At 38.7% G+C, this 27,147-nt stretch overlaps 2 protein-coding genes across 3 annotated transcripts; one reads left to right on the top strand and one right to left on the bottom strand.

Moving 5' to 3' along the window:
• Positions 1–997: 997 nt before the first annotated feature.
• On the bottom strand, positions 998–12,740 carry LOC115006012 (tetraspanin-8). Its single transcript, XM_029428015.1, has 8 exons — positions 12,649–12,740; positions 5,300–5,362; positions 4,740–4,859; positions 3,643–3,717; positions 3,455–3,550; positions 2,710–2,820; positions 2,518–2,601; positions 998–1,898 (listed from the first exon to the last, which is right to left on the bottom strand). The coding sequence occupies exons 1-8, from the start codon at positions 12,703–12,705 to the stop codon at positions 1,824–1,826; spliced, it is 681 nt and encodes a 226-aa protein (XP_029283875.1). The 5' UTR covers positions 12,706–12,740; the 3' UTR covers positions 998–1,823.
• A 1,895-nt stretch (positions 12,741–14,635) lies between these two features.
• On the top strand, positions 14,636–26,267 carry LOC115006007 (E3 ubiquitin-protein ligase TRIM21-like). Of its 2 annotated transcripts, XM_029428009.1 has the most exons (4): positions 14,636–14,772; positions 22,290–22,392; positions 23,411–23,696; positions 24,092–26,267. In XM_029428009.1, exons 3-4 carry the CDS (start codon positions 23,420–23,422, stop codon positions 25,189–25,191), a joined length of 1,377 nt encoding a protein of 458 aa, XP_029283869.1. In that variant the 5' UTR covers positions 14,636–14,772; positions 22,290–22,392; positions 23,411–23,419; the 3' UTR covers positions 25,192–26,267. The 2 variants fall into 2 exon arrangements, with proteins under 2 accessions (XP_029283869.1, XP_029283870.1); XM_029428010.1 differs by lacking the exon at positions 22,290–22,392.
• Positions 26,268–27,147: the final 880 nt, after the last annotated feature.

Raw genomic sequence — 27,147 nt, 5'->3', positions numbered from 1 at the left:
TCCTGTCCATGAAAATCACGAACAGGATTGGTGATAAAGCGCAGCCCTGGCGGAGGCCAACATTCACTGGGAAGGAGTATGACTTACTGCCGAGTATCCAGACACAACTCTCGCTTTGGGTGTACAGGGATTGGATGGCCCTCAGAAGTGACCCCCTCATCCCATACTCCCGCAGCACCTCCCACAGGGACCCAGTCATACGCCTTCTCCAGATCCACGAAACACATGTAGATCGGATGGGCGTACTCCCAGGCCCTCTCCAGGATCCTTGCGAGAGTGAAGAGTTGGTCCGTTTTCCCACCACCAGGACCGCATTGTTCCTCTTCAATCAGAGGTTCGACTACCGGCCGAACCCTCCTTTCCAGTACCTTGGAGTAGACTTTACCAGGGAGGCTGAGAAGTGTGATACCCCTGTAATTCTCCCACACCCACTGCTTTGCCTCTGACACAGCAGAGGCTGCCGCCCTTCGAGTCCGTCGATACCCTGCAACTGTTTCCGGAGTCCTCCCGGGTAACATAACCCGGGAGGACTCCTTCTTCAGTCGGACGGCTTCCCTGACCACCGGGGTCCACCACGGTGTTCGAGGGTTACCGCCCCTTGAGGCACCAGCTCATCACCGCAGCTTCAGCAATAGAGGTTTTGAACATCGCCCACTCAGGTTCAATGCCCCCAACCTCCACAAGGATGAGGGAACATATATATGTATTATATATAATATATTTATAATACATATATATATATAATATATTTAATATATTTATAATATATATAATTTATATATATATATATATATATATATATATATATATATAATACATATAATATATTATATATATATATATATATATTTTATATATAATATATTTTATATATATATTATATATTAAATATATATATATATTAAAGTCATAGTATAGTTTGTCATATAAAAATAATGCACTATTTAAATGTTCCTAATGATGCAAAACACTCGAGAAGTTTTATTCTAGTTTTATTTTATTTTTTATTTATCTTCTATATTATGACACTTAAAACTAAAACTAAACTAAAACTAAAGTTAGGCGACAAAAAAATACAAACATCTTTACAGCTTTCAACCAGTGCCAACAAAAATAAATGTTTCTCCACAAGATCAAACCATTAACATTTTACTATTTATAATAAACAATCAAAGGTTAATTATTAATTTAACAGTGTGGGGTAAGATATTAAATTCAAGGCTTATTGTAATAACTGTCATCTTGTTATTATAGCTTGTAAAGGTAATGAAGGTCTATTAGAACAGCACTTTTATGGAAGCCCATTCCCAAACCAAACATTGATTCAGTTCTTCATTCTAATAATACGTTTGACTTTAAGCACATTTCATGTTTACATACAGGAAAGAGCAAAAAACGACGACTACATTAACACAACGTTGGCTAAAACTCTACGTTCATGAGTACATGAGAAAAGGTCATAATGAAAGTGTATAAATCATTTATATTTGTCTCATACATAACTTGCTTTTGATTAGTTTGGCAGTAATAGGCTTCCATGCAACACAATGTTTTACAATCATTTTCCTATATGTTGTTCCTTGAGGCCACAGTGTGAACAGGAACACGCCGATATTCATTCAATTATTTAGAAATACATTTATCCTGTAATCTTATTGGTTAATTTAACATATTTTCACAAACCAGAAATCTAATCGTTGGTAATAATGCCTTGAAATTTCAACCAAAATGTCAACGTGTTCCTCCACAGTAACAGCACAGGTTAAGTTAAAGTAGCACTGAGGTCACATGGGTCATTTAGACACTACTGATTGGCCGGGTGTTCAGGCAGTGGAGGTGATGACCTCCTTCTTGCCGATCTGGCAGTAGAGAATCATGGCGAAGACCATGCCGAAAATCTGCAGGAAGAGAAGAAACATTATACTTAAAAGAAAAAATAAGAATTTAATTGTGTGATCGTCACATCTGTTATTAAAACACTATTTATTTGCTAGGAACGTGGCACATTTCTACACTGGGGTCTTACGTTGTGTATCTTGGGGGGTTCTGTTCAGAAAGAGTAAATATTCATTGTGTTGTACTCCAGGGTTTGATCCTGGGCCCCCTTGTTTTCTGTAATCAATTATCTGCCTCCATTTCTTCTCCAATGTTTTACTAAAGTAACACTTAAATAACAATGCCACAGTGTAGAAATATTATCTTTAATTATATTACTGGATTATAAATAGTAAAGCATTATGTGCACGTCACTTTAATGTTGCAGCTCCTCGTGTATTAGCTTTAATTAAAGCTATCAGATAAATATAGTGGAACATAAAAGTAAAGTACAAGTGCTTAAGTAAAAATGTTTTATGGTATATTACCTCGTCCATAATTTTAGTTATTTACCACATATACTTTTTAAACGTCTCTTAGAAAGAGATGTTTTGCTTTGTGTATGTTAAAATGTGCAATGATTGTGGCTCAAAGATTTGTTTAGCAGCCGTTTCTGGTGAAGGTTAAAGAGCGTGTACTCACCAGCAGGATGGCGATGGCAAAGGCGATTCCCAGCACCACCTCCATGTGTTTCTCCATCAGACTGATGATTTTGTCCGAGCAGGGCTGCAGGAGGAGACCAGGACATCATGTGTTTTACCAACTGATACCAAAAGTGACTCTTCAGTGGTGATGTAAAATATTCAAAAACATTTTGTGGAGCTGTGGTCTCACCTCGGAGTAATAACCAGTGGGCTTGCAGTTTGTGTCGGTGGCGTTGCAGCGGCAGGAGTCGGGAACTACTTTCCAGTCTGACGGTCCGTTAATGAGACCACAACACTTCAGCTGCAAAATACAACACGATGACATTTAACTGTTCACTAATTACTTCTAAATTTCTTTTGAACTTTATCCAGAGCTGGTTAAAACCAAACTACTGCCACACGGGAGCTTTGATTCATTTTAGAGCTGTAACAAAAATGAACTATTTTGATGTCCTGATGTATTTGCAATCACACTTTTCTTAGTACATTGGTCTCTCTTGAAAAAGACATCCTGATCTCATATTTGTGTTTTTTTATGTTTGTCTGAGAAAATAAAACAGTGGAAGGTTCAAATGTGCAATTGTCTAACTTAATGGCCGTCTGGTGCATGTGCACCCTCTAGTGGGTCTCCATCCACAAAGCAGGTATTAAAAATCAGCCCACATTCAGTTCATCTTATTTAAAGTTTTTTCAAATGTATGTAAAATCAATGTGAACTACATTATGGAAACAAGTAAAGAATTGTTGTTTTCTGGTCTTTGAGAATCAGTTGGCATCAAATCTGAGAGGGAAGTTGTAAATAGTCAATGTAGGAACTGTGGTTTTCATAAATAATTCTTCTTCTTTCTGACAAACTGTGTGTGTGTGTTCTTGTACTGATATCTTTGTGAGGACTCCGACTTTGAGAGACATGATATGGTTATTGTGTGTTTTACCTCCCGCTGCAGTTTCTCCAGGTCATCCTTCACATTTTCTGGTTGTGAAGACAGCGGGGTGAACTTCGCCAGACGCTCCTTCATCCATTCCTTCACCTGCACAAAAGAAATATATATAAAGTCGTATCTTCCCAACAAACTTACAACACTGCAGGTGATTGTGAGAACATCATCGCTTCCTGTTTTACCTTCTTCTCTTCCACGGCTCCCAGAATGCCTGCCGCTAGCAGAAGGATGAAAATGAGGAGGAGGCTGATGAAGAACTGAGGGAACGGAGGAGGGAAAGAAAGCAGGGTTAAAATAACAATGTTTACTGAAATGATCTCTAAATACAAAACTGGGTTTCCAAGCATTAATGTTTACAGGTGAAACTTTGACGAAATGATAGACTTTTATTTATTTTCCAACTCCAGACATATTTATGGCATACTAACTTTGTTTAAATTAAAAAAAGGTATAGTATAATAATGTTATAGTTATAGCATGTCGAAGAAAAGTCATAAAAAGTCATTGTATCGTATGTCGAAAAAGAGTCATAGTATAGTGTGTCATTAAAAAGTCTTATAGTGGTATTGAATCACCAACCTCAAAGGGATCCAGTGGGAAGCTGATAGGGAAATGCTGATTGTAAAGCACAGCAGGGGACAGGAGGTGAACTGCTCTTTCTAAGAACAGTCCTCAGTCTAATAAATTAGCACGTCTAATAGCTGATCCTTTGAATATGCATATAAATACTAGGGCTGAGACAGTTGCTTCCCTGAGCAACACAGCAGAACTTACAACCTGTATGTGCATGAGTTTGATCATCCTTTGTATGAATAAAACTCGGATCCTTCTTGCAAGAATTAAACCCTTTTATTTGATTTGGATCCTGACTTCGTGGTGTTATTAGGAATAATATATATATATATATATATATATATATATATAATAATATATATATAACAGAAGCCTAACCACTAAACCAGTACAACACCACCACAGTATTTTAAAAAGTCATAAAAGAGTCATAGAGTCATGTGTCGAAGAAAAGTCATAGTATAGTTTTTGAAAAAGATTCATAAGAAAGTCTTTGTGAGGGGAACAATGGTGGCAGTCAATACCAGGGTATTGAACCACCAACCTCACAGGGATCCAGTGGGAAGCCCAACCACTAAACCAGTAGAGCACCACAGTATTGTACTTTGAAATAATTCATAGTATAGTTTTTAAAAAGAGTCATAGAACATTTGTTTCTTTCTGTGAAATAAGTAAAATAAATAAAGAATGATGTGACGGTTCCCACCAGCAGCAGCATGCAGCGGTTCTCTCTGATGGCGCCGCAGCAGCCCAGGAAGCCCAGCACCATGATGATCACCCCGATGGCGATCATCAGGTCGATGCCGGGAAGAGATTCATTGGTGATCTGGAGGGAGACCGTTAATCAATATCTGACACTGGAAAGATCATTTTAATAATAACATTTGTGTTGTGTTATCGGCTCTAATGAGGTCACTCATGATTTTTATTTTTCTCTGAATTTTTTTCAAAAAGGTACCGTTATATTCTTTTACTACCTGCTTATATATATATATATATATATATATATATATATATATATATATATATATATATAATATATTTTTTTTTATATATACTGTATATATATTATTTTTGTATATATTGTTATTTTATTAATATATATTCATTAATTTATATTAATTTATATATATATAAATATATATATAAAAATCTCTAATATTTGAAGTCTTCGGTTCCCCTTTGTTACTCTTTCTCTAGATATTAATGAGCCTCGTTGTTCTCGACTCAAGAAGCAACCAACAAGATGTAAACTGTGAGTCTCACCTCGTTTCCATCCTTGTGGACTTTCAGGTAGATGGAGACGCCGAGGATGATGCAGCCACTAATCTGTAGAAAGAGATGAAATGTAAATACAAGACAAAATACAAAAGTGTCTATTTGGAGACTCAGGCGCCAACAGCTGGAGGAAACCTGCAGCATTCAAACTCCACAACGTCAACTTTACTCATAACATGAAGATATAAGCAGCAGACTGGGAGCTGATACTAGCGTGCACCAGGAGAGGGCAGCGTTATCCAGCTGCAGGGAGAGATGAGTGTCCAGAAGCTTTTAGAGCAACCATCGGAGAACTTCAAGCTGAAATATCACCTTAACGCAAAGCACTTAGCAGCTAGCTCGGAGCTAGCTAGCACCAAGGTGAGCGACCAGCCTTGTCAAAGCTCTCGATCAGGCGTTCAGAAGCAAAATCAGTAAATCTACCTCTGACAGATTAACCAACTCAATCGCAAGATGGATTGCAATGGACTGCAGGCCAATTTTGGTGATAGAGGACATGGGGTTAACGGAGGTTTTACGGATAGCGTAACAAAAGAAGAGAGCAGCCTTGACATCTGAGAATGTAAACAAGCTAGTCTGTCTCAGCGACTGGCTGAGGGAGAAGTGAGAGGTATTGTGAGGCCGATGAGTCCGTTAAGTTACATGTTGATAAATCAAACTGTTATGTTGCCAGAGGAGACTTTTGCTTGGTTTTGTTCATTTTGTTGTACAAAAGATTGTTTGTTGTACAATGAAAGATGTTAGGCTATCTTGTGGCAAACAAGATATTGGATATTGGTATTGACATAAAAGACATGTTGACCAGTTTATAATGCCTACTCATTGATTCACTCATCTTCCAACTCCCCCCCCCTTTGTGATTAATTAATCACAAAGCTTGTAATTAATTAGATTCTTTTTTTTTTTTTTTTTTATCGCTTCACAGCCCTAATATATACACATATTATACTAATTATGCACAAATTACATTTAGAGCTGGAACCATCTTTGTGTTTTGATATTTGATTAATAATTTAAGTAATTTTCCACCATAAGTGACAAACGATCTGGAGTTCCAGCTTCTCCATGTTGAGGATTTTCTGGTTTAGTAAATGTAAAACTTCAGACAGAAGAAATCACTTGTTTTAATTTAAATAAACATCTTGTTTAAAGTCAAACGATCCACTTTGTTTGTGCCTAAAATGCAGCTTTTATTCAGATATTTTAAGTATTTTCTTCTACATTTTATAAGCAAAACAACTAATAAAAATCCTTCGTTGCCGTCCTGAACTTAACTTTTTCATTTAATCTCATTTAATGTCCATATTTTCCATTAACTTTACAATGTTGAATGATATCTTATACTATAAATACACACTAAAGAGAAAAATGCTGGATGACTCATTTACTTCTGAATGAATGGAAACGCAAAGAGGACATGACCTCACACACACACACACACACACACCTTGATTCAGGGAGGATAAATAAACAACATCATGTCCAGGAGCCACTGAGTCACATCTGACCTTCAGTGAAACTAAAGCTTTATATTTAAGCAGCAGTAACCTGAGCTGAGTGTTAACGTCAACAAGATTTAGAGATTTAGTCGATACCAATACCAAGGAAAAAAATAATACATCCCATGTACTACAACATGCTCTCCTTTATTACGTTTGAATGCTGATTTTTGTCAGGAAGTGACACAGCTCATATTTCCCTCTTTAATATCTATTTAATATTTCTGTGACTTCAAACTTCAAGACGTTTCTCACCAAAAACTATATTTTACAACATTACAGTTGAACACATCAGTATAATGTTATAATACACACGTTTACTGTATAGAGCTTGAATGCACCTTAATAAAGGCAATAGCATCTCCGATACCGGCTGCTAACAGCTAACCGCTAACAGTTAACCGCTAACAGCTAACCGTTAACCGTTAACAGCTAATACTTAACAGTTAACAGTTAACAGCTAACCGCTAACAGCTAACCGTTAACAGCTAATACTTAACAGTTAACAGCTAACAGCTAACAGCTAACAGCTAACAGCTAACAGCTAACTCGCTCTCTTGCTGATTTCAACCGGATGTATGTTGTTTACATTGTATCATTATCAGGGAAGAATCGGTGAGTTTACTGAACAAATAATCCCAATCAGTGCTCAGTACTGTGGTGGACAAAGCAACCAACATCGGCCTCCCTAAAGCGATGCAAAACAATCAATAGCTTATTCAATAATTACATTAACGCTCATTTTCAGGAAGCATTACACTAATGTTTGCTCGTGTCAACAGCAAGTAGACGGAGCTTCTACTTATCCACTAACTTCCCTCCATTATCGAGGCTTTGAGCAACAACAAAGTACCATCAGAGCACATTAACGCCACTTTTAGTTGTTGGTGTCAGTAGAACAGAAAGTTTCAGAGTGTTTGGACGACAAACACAAAGCCTGCTGGTGGAAACACTGACGGAGCAAACGTTGGCCCTCATACAGTAAGAAGTTTGAGGATAACAAAAACTTTAAACTGCTCCAAAAGTTCAGGATCCAACTGGTTTCACTGCATTTAAAAAACCTCTTGTTTTTCTTTCTACTTCTAGTAAAACAAAACAAGTTGAGTCAAATGTGGAATGTACTGATGTGTATTTACTCAAGTAAAGTACTTAATTTAAGACAATTGTAATTACAAAACATACAAAGAGTTTATAAATTATGATGTTTTGTCTTAAATGAAATGATTCAACAGTTTATACAAGTACAGTTGAAGCAATTAGTTTAATTGATGTAAAATATATCTATTTAAAATAAATAAATCTATTTAAAATAAATATATCTATTTAAAATAAATTTTAAAAAAAATTCTTTAACCATCAAAAATAAATATGGTTAAAGTAATGGATTAATAGAGAAAGTAATAACAATAATTATTAGTTAATATTAAAAATGAGCTCAACAAAGAGTAAAATCCTGCTTTTACATTACTGCACGAGTAATAATAATTTAATGATATAAAATATAACAGTCACAGCCTCGGACATTTTTATACTTTTACTTACAAAGCCGAACTTTACTGTGTGGTTTTACTATTTTTACTTCCAATCACAGGATGTTAGATCCTGAAGTGTCGGAGTGATCACACACACACACACACACACACACACACACAAAACAAACACACCCTGTGTGGGACCAGAGGCACTTTGGCTTTGAAGCAAGATCACAGGGAACGATAACTGATGAGTCATTCAGGAACATTTTTCAGGATTAAGTTATTTACTTTACAACACAATTGATCAGGATTACAGTTGTTTGGGATCTCGTTATAGAAGATTAAATCTGATTGGGATTGCAGATAATCAGGATTAAAGGATGCGTTGATTACAGCTCTAGTGTCTTAAATGATTTGTTTCTCTTGCACCACCTTGTGTAATAATGAGACGATATGACGAGAGCTGCGTTCATCGGTTCCTCAACACTAAAACGGGATGAAGCTACGCAAAGCGACACATTTAGTCTCGGCTCTATGGGAAGATGAATAAAATGGACCTCAGCACGTCTCTCTCTCGCTCCACACTAACTCGTGTCACTCGTTAAAACATCATCATTGTCGTGTTTTCTGCAACACGCAGTCCTGTCCCTCAGAGCCCCCGTCCTCAAGTTCCACTCAAAACATACTTTATTCTCCTGCATGAAGGCTTTCTTTGTGTTATGTTTGTGTTTTGTATATTAGATCGTTCTTTCATCGCTGCAGCAGCAGAACGTGTGTTGGTTTTAAATAAATGAACTGAACGTGAACATAAAGTCTTCATGTACACAGAGTATTTTCTTAATTATAATAATTACAAGGTGCTCGTTGTGTACGTTGAGCCAGAGAGGGGGCGTTTCATTCCGCCACAGTGACAGTCAGACGCACATTGTGTAACTGAGATACAAACTCATCTGCTGGATTCTTTGGAAATCTGTCAGGACGAGACATTACACGATAACCACACACACACAATTCCATAGCAGGCAGGTGTGTACAGTCATGAGCGCACAGGGCGTGCTGAGGTCTCTCTGGCTCAACACACATGAAGTTACACCCAGAGGTTTACAGCAGGTTGTGAACTGATGATCGGAGATGAACTGGAACACACGAGGATCCGGACGATTCTCTAAGTTGTACAAACTCTTTTAAAACTTCTGAAAAGCTTTTACAGACTCCAGTGCACATGGATGTGATGAGTACACGCTGGTGTTGTCACGTTCATGGTTTCTTGGTCTTTCCCCGCCGCAGCCCTCAAGTCAAGACAAACACGTTCTTCTGGGTTGAAGATGCATCTCAGCCTCACAAGGCGTTCCACAAGCAAACAAACAAACAAACAAACAAACAGGGATCGGACGTAGTGGAAATGTTGTGCGATATAAATACTGTTCAAATAAAACAAAGATAGACACATTCATTCTGCCACTAATTACATTTAGCGCTGTCTGTCAGGCGCTGCAGACAGACAGACATGCAGACAGACAGACAGACAGACAGACATGCAGACAGACAGGCAGACAGACAGACATGCAGACAGACAGGCAGACAGACAGTGATGCAGACAGACAGACAGACAGTGATGCAGACAGACAGACATGCAGACAGACAGACAGACAGACAGACATGCAGACAGACAGGCAGACAGACAGTGATGCAGACAGACAGACAGACAGTGATGCAGACAGACAGACATGCAGACAGACAGACAGTGATGCAGACAGACAGACATGCAGACATGCAGACAGACAGACAGTGATGCAGACAGACAGACATGCAGACAGACAGACAGACAGTGATGCAGACAGACAGACAGACAGACAGTGATGCAGACAGACAGACAGTGATGCAGACAGACAGACATGCAGACAGACATGCAGACAGACAGACAGTGATGCAGACAGACAGACAGACAGTGATGCAGACAGACAGACAGAGATGCAGACAGACAGACAGACAGACAGACAGACAGTGATGCAGACAGACAGACAGACAGTGATGCAGACAGACAGACAGACAGTGATGCAGACAGACAGTGATGCAGACAGACAGTGATGCAGACAGACAGACAGACAGTGATGCAGACAGACAGACATGCAGACAGACATGCAGACAGACAGACAGTGATGCAGACAGACAGACAGACAGTGATGCAGACAGACAGACAGAGATGCAGACAGACAGACAGACAGACAGACATGCAGACAGAAAGACAGACAGACAGTGATGCAGACAGACAGACAGACATGCAGACAGACAGACAGACAGACAGTGATGCAGACAGACAGACAGTGATGCAGACAGACAGACAGACAGACAGTGATGCAGACAGACAGACAGACAGACAGACATGCAGACAGAAAGACAGACAGACAGTGATGCAGACAGACAGACAGACATGCAGACAGACAGACAGACAGACAGTGATGCAGACAGACAGACAGTGATGCAGACAGACAGACAGACAGACAGTGATGCAGACAGACTTCTCTTCCATCAAAGACTACAAGCGCTGCTGTTTCCTGTTTATAATGGTTTCTAATTATTCAGTTTTTATCTCTGTAATAAAATATAATTTGATTCATAACTTTTGAATGGTAGTTCTTCAGTTCTTCAGTTCTTCAGTTCTTCAGGAGAGAAACAGATCTTAAACAGATCTTAAACAGATCTTAAACAGATCTTAAACAGATCTTAAACAGATCTTAAACAGATCTTAAACAGATCTTAAACAGATCTTAAACAGATCTTAAACAGATCTTAAACAGATCTTTTCTCCAGAGCGTCCATGTTGTTTCCCCTCAGCAGAACAACAGAAAGCTGCTGCAGAACCACAAGTTACAAACTTTACAGCAAATAATGACTCTGCTCCACCATCATCATCATCACCATCATCATCATCATCATCATCATCATCATCATCATCATTAGGCCAACACACCATGTCCACCATGTCCACTGAGTGCTTACAATCAGGTTAACATGGATTTAACATCATTTCTGGGAACATGAGAGAAGCACTGAAATAACCTCCGCAGGCAGCAGCACTGATTTACACACACACACACCACACACACACACACACACACACACACACACACACACACACACACACACACACACACACACACACACACACACCACACACACACACACACACACACGCACACAGAGCAGGAGCTTTATTTTAAACACAAAACCAAAAGGATGTGATGAAGCAAATCTGGAGGATGTTTTGAAGGCTGGACTTTTTGTTATTAATCCTAATTTGAGCGAAGACGTCAGCAGAGGAACGTATGACTCAAAGCAGAAACGTCCCCAAATATTCGTCTAAATCACGACGATGATTTGTCCCGCGATGATTTTAAGATTAGTTTTTGGTTCGATGCTTGAAATAAATTCTGTTGTTAAAACTAATGTAAGAGATTTTATGGTTTTGTTCTACGACAAGCGGCTAAATGAGATTAAACGTCATCACGCCGAACATTAGCCGCCGTTAGTTTAGCGATGGTGACGTGAAGTCATGTGACCTCGGTGTAGTTTGTTAGCTTTGTATTTACTTAATTTAATTTATGCTTTAAATCAGCAAATGGCCAGGGGTCGGACTCGAACCTCTGGCCGCTGTGGCGAGGACCCAGCCTGAGGCCTGAGGCCTACAACCAGCAGGTTTGTGTTGAGCAAGAACTTAATCCAGCGTGACGGAGCTACAGATTAACCAACACGGACCGTTTGGTTTGAACTCCCAGCAGAGAATGTGAAGAAATGCAGATATATGAAGCAATGTTTGTTGATGTTGTCCAACTTGTTTACGACATTTACCGCCATTTAACAACGGCGTGGGCTGAGGATCGGACATGATGGTGCGAGGCCGAGCGGAGAGCCACGCCCTGAAACTGAGCCACTGTTTGGGGAGGGAGAGGCGAGATAATAGAAACCTGCTCGACACCACGGACCGGTTGAGAGACTGGTGCTCACAGACGCTCACAGCTGCTTCATAAATAAAAACTAAAAGAGCAAATGGGGAAACACCGGCCTGCCTCAAACACATCCTCCAATACAGAAACTTATAGAAGACAAAGAAAAGTTCAAATATTCAGTCAAACGCCCAAAACATCGTTTTTCTATATTCTGTGATGGATTTGAATGACATCTCAGCCTTCACACACAAACTGTCCAACAAGCTTTTAAATGAATGTAAGTAATAAAAGCAAATGAGCGACTGACAGCAGGAGCTCTCGGGAACAAGATGAACGTGATCAATATTTATATATTAACAGTTGTGCAACACGTCTTTTAAAAGGAGGGAAAGAAATATCTTGTGTTTGAGACTCACCCAGAAAAGAAGGTTGAAGAAGAAGAGAAGGTATTTGATGCATTTATTCACAGCCATGGCTTTTGTTTTCTGTCCTCCTTCCTCTCGCTGCCTTCACACACAAACTAAGTGCAGAGACGGAGCAGCCGGCTCTACCTGTTTCCTCTCACCGAGGGTGTGTCGCCTTTTGTCCTTCCTCCTCTCCTTCCCTGTCCCCTCCTTTCTGTCCTACACCTGACACACCTCAGAACAACCTTTCCCCACCGGCTCATTTTCCGACCTCAAAACCAACAGATTCTTTAAAGGCTTATTTTCAGATCATATCTTACAAATGTGAGCATCTGATCTTTTTAAACTGTAAATCCCCAAAACACACGAGCCTCATGCGAGAACATGTCAGTATCCTCAATGATCAAAGTCAAAGTACTAATACTCTGTTACAATAAAACTCCTGCTGTGAAACAATGTAAATATATCATGTAGTGAAAGTATTAAAAGTATAAAAATGTCCGAGGCTGTGACTGTTATATTTTATATCATTTAAATTATTAACGTGCGTTAATGTAAAAGCAGGTTTTACTGTTTGTTGAGCTCATTTTGAATATTAACTAATAATTATTTTTATGAATTAATCTGATTTTCTTCTGCATTAATCGACCGATTGTTTGGTTTGTACAAATAGTGAGAAATGTTTGTTCAGTCAACAACTCGACATATTACTGAAACATTAATATTATTAACAATATTACTGAAACATTAATATTATTAACAATATTACTGAAACATTAATATTATTAACAATATTACTGAAACATTAATATTATTAACAATATTACTAAAATATTCATATTATTAACAATATTACTGAAACATTAATATTATTTACATTATTACTGAAACATTAATATTATTAACAATATTACTAAAATATTAATATTATTTACATTATTACTAAAACATTAATATTATTTATATTATTACTAAAATATCAATATTATTACTGAAACATTAATATTATTAACAATATTACTAAAATATTAATAGTATTAACAATATTACTAAAATATTAATATTATTAACAATATTACTAAAGTATTAATATTATTAACAATATTACTAAAATATTAATATTATTTACATTATTACTAAAATATCAATATTATTACTGAAACATTAATATTATTTACATTATTACTAAATTATCAATATTATTACTAAAACATTATTATTATTTACATTATTATTAAAACATTATTATTATTTACATTATTACTAAAACATTCATATTATTTATATTATTACTAAAATATTAATTTTAACACTTTTTACTCAGCTCTTATTAAATATTAATGCTTGATGTTTAACCTGATCACAGACTATTAAACATGTGTGCATTACATTTAAACGTTTCACATTAAAACATGTAATAAAGTCGTAAAACAGCATCAACACAGTCATGTGCATTAAAGGGACAACTCTGTATCACCATCTAGCGGCCGCTGCATGAAACTACAACACAGAAAACCCTTCTGCACAAACCCTCAACTCTTTATTTGACTTGCAAATGTTCCGGAGAGACTCTGAGAAGCCTGCAGCTGGTTAATATTTAACTTTAACTGAAAGTCTGTTCAGTTTCTCTCTGCTGTGCTCGTGTTGAGTTGGGATTTAAAGTGATAGAAGGGCAACATGTGAGTGTGGCTGTGAGGAGCTCATAAAGACACTTCACAGTCTGTGAGCTGATCAAACATAAAGCTCTTCTCTCTTTAAAGAACTCGTGCTGAAGAGTTATTTAAGAGTTAGGACATTATACTCAATGCAAAAGAGTGCAGTGCATATCACGGCACATATATAAAGTGTTCTATACTGTAATAATCACAGCGTGTAACATACATACGCAAAAGAGAAAGATAGGATAGGAGTGTGTGTGTGTGTGTGTGTCTACGTGGCAGAGAGGGAGTGTGTTTATACAGCGGGGGGGGGCCTGTCTGAGTAACATCTGTCCACTGAAACGACTGCTCTGTTCTCGCTCACTTCCTCAGGATCAGGATTACCTCTCTGTAGGCTGTTGGAGTTCAGTTCTTTGTGTGCAGAGCTGCAGTTCCTCTTTCTGTGCTCGTGACCGTGTGAAGTTGTTGCCGTCTGCAGGTAGTGTGAGCTGTGTGCTCAGGACTTTTCATTCATGTGCAATATCAGTATTATATATATGTGCAATAATTTGAATGCAATATTCAGTCCGTCTACTTCATACATTTGTTATACTTTGAATATTCCTCCTGTTGTAGCGCTGTCCCTTTGCTACACATGTCCGTGTTGTGTGGACTTGTACTCCAGAATAGTCTTATTTGTGGCTTTTCTTTCGGTGATTTGGTGGTTGTATCTCAGATTAGCAAATCACATAACATCACACATTTCCTGAGCTGTGGCTAGAAACACAAAGAAGGAACATTATACTAACGAGAACAACTCTGAAGATCCCCACATGTTGTCTGACCGTAGGGAATCTTACACCCTGTGTGCTATTATGAATTGCGTACATCACTTTTATTTTCTTCAACTATATTAGCGTCTTTGTACTTTATGCTTTTTGGCTGCAAACAAAAGAATATCCTCTTTGTGGGACAATAAAGATCTGAAGTGACCGTAACAAAATGTGAACCTTTAAATTGTACTTATTTCTGACCGTAGTCCCTTCATGTGAACCTGCCAACATGTCTGCACTTTGTTTATCTTTTCTATTCTTTATTTTACCACAATCAGCTATCTCAATTCAAAAGTCTAATCTGTGTCTGGTAGTTTGTAGCACTGACACACAGCTCATACGTCAGTGAGCTCTGATGTCATATGGATGATTTTTTTTACTAAAGGGTAGGAAAAAGCTGAAGAACTCGGAGCTTAAATGTCGAATCAAAACAGCAATCTCCTGATGTAATCTATATATTTATTTAACGCAATAAGTCAAACAAAGAAAATATTCTCAGCTGAGGACACATTTCGCGTCGCCGTTTCCGTAGACCGCATGGCTCAAAGAGCCCCCTCGTTGCGGTCTCACGGCTCCGCTCCAGGTGTGTCCCGAAACATTTGAAATCATCGCATCTAATACATGGAGTAGGCGTTGACCTTCTCCTCATTGGTCCCAGTTTGGCGCCTACACGCTCCTCCGTCAGCAGTCAGGAAGTAATGGTTTGTTGACCTGTTACTCTTAAAGGGGAAGTGCCCCTATTATGTTTGTAATACATAATTGTGCAGAAAATACATAATTGTGCAGAAAATACATAATAGTGCAGAAACATCTTCGTAGTGTCGTAATACATATTGATTGAGGTAGGACAAATACATGTGATAGTCTTTCCAGTGTGGATTAATGAAGATCAGGATTAATTTACCTGACAATTCCCCCTTTACACACCATTTATGGTGTATATAATCTCCAGTAAATATAAGGCACCGAGTGGTGTACAAATTCATCATATGGTATACAAGAATACATTCATAGTGCACTTGTTTTTATTCCAGTCATAAAAATACCTTCTGTATAAAACCAAAGAACTTCATTTGTTATTCCAGCATAAAGACAATTAGCTTCAGTATAATAAAAAACACTTCCAGTAAAAGACAGTAAATATTAGTAAACTTTTAATGTCTGTATAAGATTGTAATATCTGTATACGACTGAGAGACTGTAGCTACAATAAAGTCAGTGGCTTCGGTATGGCAGCAAAGAACACTTTGTAGAGTTATTCACACGAAATCTTCCTCCTGGCTGTCGTGTTCCTGCTCTATATCATAGTCTATGAGTACCCACTGTTTGATGCTGGCTCTTTGCTGAGTCGGTCAAGTCCTTTCAAAGCTCTGGTAAAGGATCCATCAGGGGCTGTGTTATTTGGGATGAAAGTACAACACAGAGCCAAACAATTTGCAGACACCCCCTTTTTCAGCTAGCACCATGTCTAATGCAATTCTGTTCTGTAATCAGGCTAGTTCTATCAAATTGCATAAATCTATGGAGAGGGGCTGATACTCGTGTACATTTGTTTTGTTATTGTGGAATCAATTAATCTCGTCATGCGGCTTCTAATTTATGGTATATAACAACATCCACATACAGTAAGTATTTAGAATCAGAATAATCTTTCTTGTCATGTAGGTTTTCACCTACAAAGAATTTGCTCTGGGTTAGCTGGTACATGAATATAAAAAATGCATAAATATTTACAAAATATAAATCGGTGGAGATAATGTACAAATTAATATTGATATAGCTATTAATGCTGAAGATACCAGTGACATGAGAACTCTCCATCTCCCGGACCGTCTTTCCATAGCATCACCAGACTAATTCTCTACCCCTGAATTCTCTGCTAATTCTTTATATAATGTTGTCAATCTTTGTAAGGCTCTAGTAACTGATCTCTTTGAAACAGTATTATTTGATATAATTGTGCAACAGGATGATCCAACATGGCACACACACACCTCCTTTCTCTGCTAGGAGTACGTCTAAAGACATTCTATCATGTCAATAAGCTGGAAGCTGCTTGTTGTTCAGCTTGTCCCTTAACGGCATCCCTTGTAATAATTAATAAACCTCTGTTAGATGCAATGAATGTAATTAGTCCACATTCTTATTGGTAGTTGCCCATCATAAAAACAATGAGTCAAAACCTGCTCCAATCTGATCTCTGGCACTCCCCGGGGGACTCCTACTGCATCTCTTGTGTGCTGTGGAGCTGAAGCTCTCCCCAGGTGCTGTGTTTCTCTTCAGCCGAGTTCAAGCTCACAAGAGTTTGACCTGTTGTGGGCCAAACATAGAAACGCTCGACCAGTGTCATCAATGCACATATTTCAGTCTTGTGCTATTGGTTCTGTGAGTTGGAAATCTCTTAATGAGATTTTTGCAAATTGGGCTGAGTGGTTCTGTTACACTGTGCATCATTGTTAACAGACAGGTTTACTCTGTTATTGGTCCGAGTATTACTGGGACTGGGCTTAAAGCAAGGAGGGGCCTGACTGGTACACACACACACACACACACACACTATATTTACTGAGCTAGTGGTATACAGTTTACAGTCAAGCCACATATTCTTCTCCACATATCCTGTCTCCCTGCTATTCTATTTCTTACTGTAGTAACTTGATATCCTTTCCTACTGACTGCTTGGAGATTGCAGTCTTCTTGTTTTCTACCTTTATCCTAAAGTGTCCTTGTGGACCTGCTCCTAAAACCTCAGCTGCCTAAAACAAACCGTCTCTAATCTCTGGGATGCGATGAAACGATGGTGAGGAATAATGGATCACAATCATTTATTTTCTTACATGTCACTCCTCTCCGTGGCAGCTGTGCTCCTCTGCCCACCTGATCTGTTCTGCATCTTGTTAGGGGAGAGGGACAGGTTATTATGTCACAGAAATCAAATTTAACGTGGTTGTGCAGTCTCAGTTGTACAGGGCTATACTCACCCTCCTGTGATGACTGACCCCCATTTCACAGTCCCCTTCTAAAACTTCGGGTTGTTGAATCTTCACTGATGGTGAGACAAGCGCCCCTATGGGTACCACCTCCCTGTGTAGTCAGACTTCACCACGAAGAGGTCCAGTTTCTGCTTCATGGAGTCAGTGTCTCTCACAGGAGTGGTGATATATTTATGTGTCACCAGGATATATTTGCTCTTATTCTGTCTAATGTTTTATGTTTTTGCAGTGCAAGTACTTTGACCTGCAATTCTTACATAAAGCTTATTATCATCATTATTATTATTATTATCATCCTTTACACACATTACCTTATTTTACAGTTCATTTAGCGGTAAACACTTTAGCTACTGTCATAGCGTCTACTGTATGTGTTGGAAATACTTCAGCTCATTTTATACACGTCTATAATCGTTAAACTATTTATTTCCTTCATATTTATTTAGTTCAGAATATCAGTTTCAGCACATCTGCATGGATTTTATTGGAGTCGGCATTCGGCCTTTGAATCAAATGCTATGAATATACTCTATTAATATAATACCTCAATATAATACTCCCCCTTTTGAGACATGGTCAAATACCGTGTCTCAATACACACATTTATATATGTTCTTGGTAGTACTGAGTTCTTCTCTGGTCAAGTGTTCTTTCGTCAGTCGTCTCTGTCTTGTATGTAATTATTCTTAGTCCAAACGGCTTGTTCTTACTTTAGAGCTGCATCTCTTTCAATATCTCTGTCTTGTGTTCTGGCGTGTTTGTCTTCTCATTTACATATTGTTGTCTACTGAAACTGGATCAGTTCTTATCATATGTGTTGTGCCTTTATATAAAGCAATATACTTTGGTAGCTGTACTGCCTTCAATAAGTCTTCTATTAGAGTGAGTAATATGTTTGTTAGTCAATGTTACCATACCTTTATGCTGTACTTGTTGAGCAAACACATGTTGAACATGCATAGTTACTGTCTGTGTAGATATTTACAACTTTGTCTTTCTTTAATCTGCATGTCTCTGTCAATGCTATCAGTTCTGCTGCTCTGCTGACAGATGATTGGGCAGCTTCTGCTTTTAATACGTCGGTCTGTGTCACTACAGAGATCTTGTCACATTCGGATCCTCTAGGTTACTTTACATGATCCGTTAACAAACATTTCTATCTCTGGTTCCTCTTAGGGAACGTCAGTCAAGTCTGGTCTTGGTGAAGTTCCTTGTCCGTCTCTGTCGTTCAGTCATGTGATTCTCCGTCTTCAGCTGTTGGAAATAATGTAGATGGATCAAAGTTGTACATTATTCTATAGTCAGATGCGGTTGTGAAAACAAAACTGACACTGCATGTGTCACTGTTAAAGTCAATGGCCTGAATAACACTTGATGCAGAGGCCTGACCTGCCATTGAAGCTGCAGTTACTGCTCATGTGCAGTCAGGCATCGCCTTATCTACTGGGTCTAGTTGTGAAGAGTAGTGAACCACTGGTCTACTCTTATCTCCATGGTTCTGTGTTAATACTAATGTCATGAAGTCTGCTGTTTAAATAAAAGGCTTCTTATAGTCTGGTATTTCTAAAACAGATGAGTTTACCAAAACTTTATTTTCTTAAATAATTCGTCAGCTGTTTCATTCCCTATTATCTTACAAACTCTCTTCACCATATTTCTTCCTCATGACATTTACGATCGGACCCTCAGGAGCTTCTAGCTCCCTACACTGTTTAGACTAAACTCTCAGAAGATTCTATCTCCCTACTATTCGTCTGTCGACGATTATAGTCTTTCACAAAATGTCATGAGGTTTGAATATTTTTGGGAGAGGTGGGAACGGACAGCCATCCAAGAGGGAATCACGCCGGCCTTTTACAGAGGGATACAAAGAAGCCGTGACCGTGTGTGTTAAATGAGTTATGCTGACACTTCTTGACTAAAGTCTTTTATTATTATTTATTCATTAGCTGGTATTTTGCGGCTCTGTTCTGTTCTAATCATTTCTGTCTGCTCCAGAATTACACAAAAAGTCTACATATCTGTCATCCACACACTTATTAAACATGTTTTCTCAAAAACATATAAGAGACAGTTTTCTACACTTTACAATTCAGCCTCCTTTAATTGACTATGATAGTGTGTGTGAATGCAGATATACAACCTGGTTCCGGAAGTGTGGATCCCCGTTGCTGGGGAGTCATGTTCTCTTGTCAGTCCTTTTTCTCACGTCAGTCCTTTTTCTCACGTCCGGTCTACAGTCTGGGGTTCTGGTTTCACCTTTTTCTTCTCTTTAGCTTTCCTCAATTCAATTGGATTTTAATTGTAATTTACCAATTTGTCTGCTGGTGCACGGTTTTAAATTTAGGTGCGCTTTAATTGCCATTCCACAGGTGGAGGTGTTTAAATTTTGTAAAGTTTCTATAAACTTTTAGTTGTAGTCTCAATTTTGTCCACCAGAGGCATTTAGCTATCAACCGGATGTGGGTTTTTTTTTTTTTTTTTTTTTTTTTTCCACCAGATGAAGAAGGATAGAAAATGGAGGTTTCTTTGTTCTGAATTTTCTCTCCTTCCAGTTTGGAGAAAACTTTTTGGTTTAATCACTCGGTCACTACATCACTTATGCATTTTATTTCCACCCAAAATGCTCCAGTATAAGACTCAAGGTTTAGTTTATCACAATTTACTTTTACTACATAAGTAGGCGGAATTAGCGACCCAGCATCACGTGGCCACCGTTAGCTGGTCCTAATCTCTGAGGCCTTTCACAAAAACGTCTCCTTCTTTCACGTTTTTCCAATTTAAAACTACTTCACATACACTCCACGGTTCTCTTTGATTTCACAACCGTCCCCCAGTCAGTTTGAACAGTTTTCACCCGTTCTACAAACTCCAATGCATTAGCTAAATATCAACGCTAGCTTAGCCTCGCCTTAGGCCTGCTTTAGTCACACTTTACTCACAACAATACAACAATACAACAAATCTTAACATGTTTTACACTATGCTTGCCGCAAAGGAGATGATATACAACATCTGAGACTATGAGGCGATCGTCATCGGTTCTCACGTAATTCAGGATTATAATCACTATTCTTCTTTGGTAAACAACACTGGCTTCTAAGCCACGCTTCCCTTAAGTCTTTGAATTAAACTATACCTATCTGCCTTCCAAAGGACTTCTTTAACATTAAACTAACTAAGCTTTCTTAGCTACCTTCCTTAGGTGTTTTCGTATTAAACTATATCAATGCAAGCTTACCCTAAGCTTTATCCGGTACCAGACCGGACACCCTACCTCGGGCTTTGTTTGATTAATCTATAAGTTCTCTCAGAACTCTAACCAGACTGCGCTGGAGCCCTCCCTAGGCTTTTAATACGTATCGTTAACACAAATAATATTTTCGATGCTTGTTCTTATCACTTGTATTTCAACATTCAGGATTGCTTTTTATCGTTTAACAGCAGTTGTATTAGCTATGACCGTCGAACATTGTTGCTGGCATTCATTAATAAGTTTTCCTAATCTACCTGCAGTGAATATTTGTTTCAACCGGTGTTCACTCTCACCTGATCTTTTGCACGTGCAATGAATACCAGTCAACGATACTCGGCGATCGTTCTTCACTTCTCCTCTCGGGATGCCCACCCAGGGACGCCAATTAAAGGGTGGGAAAAAGCTGAAGAACTCGGAGCTTAAATGTCGAATCAAAACAGCAATCTCCTGGTGTAATCTATATATTTATTTAACGCAATAAGTCAAACAAAGAAAATATTCTCAGCTGAGGACACATTTCGCGTCGCCGTTTCCATAGACCGCATGGCTCAAAAAGCCCCCTCGTTGCGGTCTCACGGCTCCGCTCCAGGTGTCCAAACATTTGAAAATTCGCATCTAATACATGGAGTAGGCGTTGACCTTCTCCTCAGTGGTCCCAGTTTGGCGCCTACACGCTCCTCCGTCAGCAGTCCGGAAGTGATGGTTTGTTGACCTGTTACTCTTAAAGGGGAAGTGCCCCTATTATGTTTGTAATACATAGTTGTGCAGAAAATACATAATTGTGCAGAAAATACATAGTTGTGCAGAAAATACATAATAGTGCAGAAACATATTCGTAGTGTCGTAATACATATTGATTGAGGTAGGACAAATACATGTGATAGTCTTTCCAGTGTGGATTAATGAAGATCAGGATTAATTTACCTGACATTAGGTTTGGAAGGTTCGAGAATTTGACTGCCGTCAGACACGAGGAGCAGAAACGTCCATCAGAAGAAGAAACCAAGTGGCTGTGACCTCATCTGGACAAGTTAAAGGTAGGATTACTTTCAGGAAACACGAGGAATAATGCTCATAATGCATTATAGCGTAGTCGTGTGGGACGTACTCGCCTATGAGAATCTTGAATAGTGATTATAAAACAAGTATGTGCCGGCATGATGTGGGAGAGCCAGCATGTCACAACTGGTCTCACAGGGCTGTTGAAGATGAGTCGTGTTTTTGTTGACAAAACTTGATCCAGCATGAACATGACATTACTCTGGAGACACATTCGTGGATGTCAGACCTGAGGCTGTGCAGTAAAGATGGGGAGGAGAGGAAGAGTCCCATAAACTTCATCCACTGATGACCTTTAAAAGATACAACTATTTCAATGAATTGGCAAGTGAATGTACATTTTCTTTAAAAAGCTTATTACATGCTGTAATCTAAATGGTCTGCATTTATAAAGCACTTTTCCAATCTTAGTGATCACTCAAAGTGCTTTACAACACATGTCAGCATTCACCAATTCATTCATACAGAGTTAGAGGCTCCATACAAGGTGCACATCAGCTCGTCAGTAGTGATAACCATGCACACACACTCACACACACACACCGTTGGCCATCGGGAGCTCAGTATCTTTCCCAAGGACAGATACTGTTCATGTGTGATATACTTATAGTGGAGAACAAGCGAGAAAGACATTTAGAAAGCTAGTTTACTACTTTTTCTTTTAACTTGATTCCATACAAAAGCAAAAATAACCTTTAAATAGCCGTTTGATGCTACTTTGGAAACAGGTATTCTTGAGTTTTCAGTCTTTCACAACCATTAATTAAAACCATTGAAACATTTAATGTGTGCCATGGTAAATACCAAGAAAAACACCCGGTTATTATCTTGCTTAATGTTTAGGGTTCTCCTGAACAGGAATGGTTCCTAGTTAACTTCCTATGGCTAAATACTTTGTTGAACTATTTGGTTGAAGAGGATCTTATGATCATCCAATTAGAAATTAGTAGTAGTATCCAATTAGTATTCTTTCTCTTTTCTTTTTTTTTTTACCAGGAAACAACGATGACAACACATGAAGATCTTTGGAAAACTCTGGAGGATCTGACACATGAACAGTTCAAGGGGTTCAAGTGGTTCCTGCAGCAGCCAAACATCCATGAAGGGTTCTCAGCCATCTCAGTGGCCCAGCTGGAGAAGGCAGACAGGCAAGACACGGTGGATCTGATGGTGCAAAGATTTTACCTCCATGGGGCTCTGGACTTAACCATGAAGAATTTAGAGAAGATCAGCAGGAATGATCTGGTGCAGGGTTTGTTACACACCAGCTCAAGAGGGAAAGGTACGTTGAGGGAAGATAAAATATAAATATCTGAAAAAGTGTCACATGCATCTCATAAATGATTATATTTATTATGAATAGTATTCAAAAAATAATAAAGATTTCATCTAAATCAGAGACGTCCTAAGCATCGGTAGATTTTATTTGATCATATCGTATAAAATAAAGCCGATCAAAACACAATCTTTTCTTCACTTCTTACTTTACTTAACAAATCTGCTAATGAGAAAGTTTGGAGAGATAAAGTATACAAAACATTGTGCAAGCAGCTTCCACTATTGGTTGCTTTCACCGTTTAAAAGGATGTTACACAAATAAACCATTGACACAATAAACAATACAAATAAATGTTCTTTAATACTGACCACATGTGTTTGTGTTCTGCCTTGTTTTAGACCTCAAGAACTTTGGCTCTGTTCCTCTCAATACTGATTATGAAAGAAAGAAGGCCAAGCTGGGGGAGACAAAGGATGAAATTAAGTTGATGATCCAGGAGAGAAAGAAGATGATCAGGGAAATCAATCGCTCAGCAGAGTTCAGCAGTAAATCTGCAGACAGACATATCGCGGACAGTAAGCAGAGCTCTGCTGTTCTGCAGCATTCTGTCGAGAGAAGTCTGGATAATCTCATCAGGGAAATTAAAGAAAAGCAGGAAACGGCACTGAAAGAGGCCAAAGGAATCATCAAAGAGCTGGAGCAGGAAATTTCTAAACTGACAAAGAGAAGCGCTGAGGTGGAGCAGCTCTCACACACTGAAGACCACCCTGACTTCCTGCAAAGCTTCTCGTCCCTGAATGCTATTCCACACACTAAGAACTGGAAAGAAATCAGCGTGACTCCACCTACATATGGGACAAGTGTGGGGAAAGCGGTTATTGAGTTGGAGGAAATACTCAAGAAAGAGAAAGAGAAATTGTTTTCTAAGGCCAAGCTGAAGAGGGTCCAGCAGTTTGCAAAGGATGTGACTCTAGATCCTGATACCGCAAATGCCAGCCTCATTTTGTCTGACGATAGGAAAGAAGTTTACTGTGGTGACGTAACACAAAGCCTCCCAGACAACCCAGAAAGATTTAATCCTGCTATAAATGTTTTAGGAAAGCAGAGTTTCTCTTCAGGAAGATTTTACTACGAAGTTCAGGTTAAAGGGAAGACTTCCTGGGATTTAGGTGTCGTCAAAGAGTCGATTGTCAGGAAGGGGTCGATCTTAGCAAGCCCAGAGAACGGCTACTGGACTATATGTTTAAGGGAAGGAGATAAGTACAAAGCTTCTGCTGCCAATATCAGTGTAAAAAAGCCGCTGAATAAGGTGGGTGTGTTTGTGGATTATGAGAAGGGTTTAGTCTCCTTTCATGATGTAGATTCTGCAGAACTTATCCACAACTTTACTGACTGCTCCTTCACTGAGAAACTCTACCCATTCTTCAGTCCCAGTCGTCATTACAATGGTAGAAACTCCACACCTCTGATCATCTCGACTGTCAATTACAGTGATTAGATTTCATCAACATTCCACTTGAAATGTATTCTGAAATGTAGGATACATCACAAATTGTGACCAAGTTAACAAGTTAATGATTTCATGATGTTATACAACATTGTGGGTGATGAGGCATATGCTTTGAAACAGTCTGAAAATGAATTTGGGTTTGGTTGTAGTGCCAAATTGTGCCCCTAGATGGGGCCACTTGCTTTTTGATTAAATGGAGTTACAGATGTGTTTGCTGGCTTGCTCTGCTAACTGATGCAGTCTTTATTTCACCAGGAAGGAGTTGCTATGTGCATATGATGAATACTGTACAATAAGGTAACCATGTATAAATAACTTCATTATCTTTGATTTGTTGGCTTCCTGAGTTAGCTAGTGTTGAATAAATCATGCAAAGTCCTGCTCAAAACTTGTTTTAATGTAATACCTGTATATGGTGAGCTTATAGACACATAGTGGGTCTGAGTTCCCAGATGATAGTAGATATCACCAGGTAGAGAAAGGTTACACTGAGGTTCAGAACATTTGATCAATGTCAGCAAGATGTTAGTGTATGTTAAAATGTGTATTCTTCATCACATGTTAATGCTATACTACCTTCTAGAACACAACAAACCAGCAGTTTCATACATGTGTCCAAAATCTTTGGCGCAAAAACTTGTTGAGTGCAAACTAATGCAAATAGTGAACCAAATGGAAATTGGGAATATAACATCAAGGGACAATTTTACTCTGAGGCCACCTTTCCCCAAATGGGTGTCAGGGTTTTTGGACTGCAGTTCCTCTTTTGACCATGTGGGGTCGCCACCGTTCATTTCTGTGTGTCATGTGCTTGTCTTTATTGTTTCATTGGTTGCACCTGTTCCTTGTTTGCTAGCCTTTATAAGCTGCCTGTTTTCTTCTGTTCATTGCTGAGTCTTGATTTGTTGCCGGAGGCCAAGTTCGTGAGTTTTGAGTCGTCTCTTGAAGTGTCCGTTTTTGTGCCCTTGTCTCGAGTTCCTTAGTTAACTGCCTTTTTACTCTTTAGCTCTTGAGATCCTTTTGCTGTCCGCTTTTCGGATATCCTCTGTTGATCCTGTTTTTGCCCAGACTTTACCTGTTAGTTGTCTGGAGGTATTTTGAGTTTTGTCCTGCCACCTGTTTGCTCTAAAAGTAAAGACTCCTTTTCTGACCCACTCCAAGCCTGTGTCTGTCTCTGCATCTGAGCCTATCACCCCTGGGTAGCACAGTGGTAGAGTCTGCCTACCACGCGGGAGACCAGGGTTCAATTCCCAACAGACCCTGTCAATGTCAACACAAGGAGGTTCCACTACTTATACTGTATATTCTATGTATGTGCCAGGTACTAGACAATGTTGTTCATTCACCTGCTAGGCACCTAGACCATCGAGGGGACTACACTATGCCATTTGGTAAATCTTTTATGTATAGCCAATTCTGTATAGAAGACAGAACCAGACACTTTTTACCCTTTCTTTTACAAACAAAACATCAGAATATACCATGAGCCTAATGTATTATTGAGATCAAAGCCCATTCAAAATCTTCATCTGTCCCAGTGTTTGGACAAGTCACAGGTCAAAAAGTCAAGACTCCAGATTAGTGACTTTCCTTCCTTCAATATCAACCATACATGTACATGACTACGTGCCACATTACCTATAAGGAAATTGTCACCAATTTTACAGGCTGGGTCATAGTAGGCGGGAAAAAGGTCAAACACTTTAATGCCAGGTATTTTGTTGAATTTGTCCCGACAAAGTACAGTTGGACATCATGCATTAACATAGCATCACACTGACTAACGCGCCCCAGTAATGCAGGACTCTAGTAGATCATCTTATTGCAACATGAGGTGAATCATTGAGCGATACATTACACGATCCAGAAAAAAGGTGGGACTTCCACTTGGCACAGATATTAAGCAATATTTTCTTTCTGTAAATTCCATAGGGGGTCACGTTG

The sequence above is a fragment of the Cottoperca gobio genome, unplaced genomic scaffold (assembly GCF_900634415.1).
Source record: "Cottoperca gobio unplaced genomic scaffold, fCotGob3.1 fCotGob3_42arrow_ctg1, whole genome shotgun sequence".
NCBI lineage: Eukaryota > Metazoa > Chordata > Actinopteri > Perciformes > Bovichtidae > Cottoperca > Cottoperca gobio.
This window is presented reverse-complemented; position numbering and strand designations above follow the sequence as displayed.

Excerpts from the sequence above, each read along its gene's own strand:
- LOC115006012 (XM_029428015.1), bottom strand. The coding sequence starts at position 12,705 with ATGGCTGTGAATAAATGCATCAAATACCTTCTCTTCTTCTTCAACCTT. Across the intron at positions 3,718-4,739 it reads ACCGCTGCATGCTGCTGCTG|TTCTTCATCAGCCTCCTCCT; the intron begins GTGGGAACCGTC and ends CCGTTCCCTCAG. Across the intron at positions 3,551-3,642 it reads GAGCCGTGGAAGAGAAGAAG|GTGAAGGAATGGATGAAGGA; the intron begins GTAAAACAGGAA and ends TCTTTTGTGCAG.
- LOC115006007 (XM_029428010.1), top strand. The coding sequence starts at position 23,420 with ATGACAACACATGAAGATCTTTGGAAAACTCTGGAGGATCTGACACAT. Across the intron at positions 23,697-24,091 it reads CACCAGCTCAAGAGGGAAAG|ACCTCAAGAACTTTGGCTCT; the intron begins GTACGTTGAGGG and ends GCCTTGTTTTAG.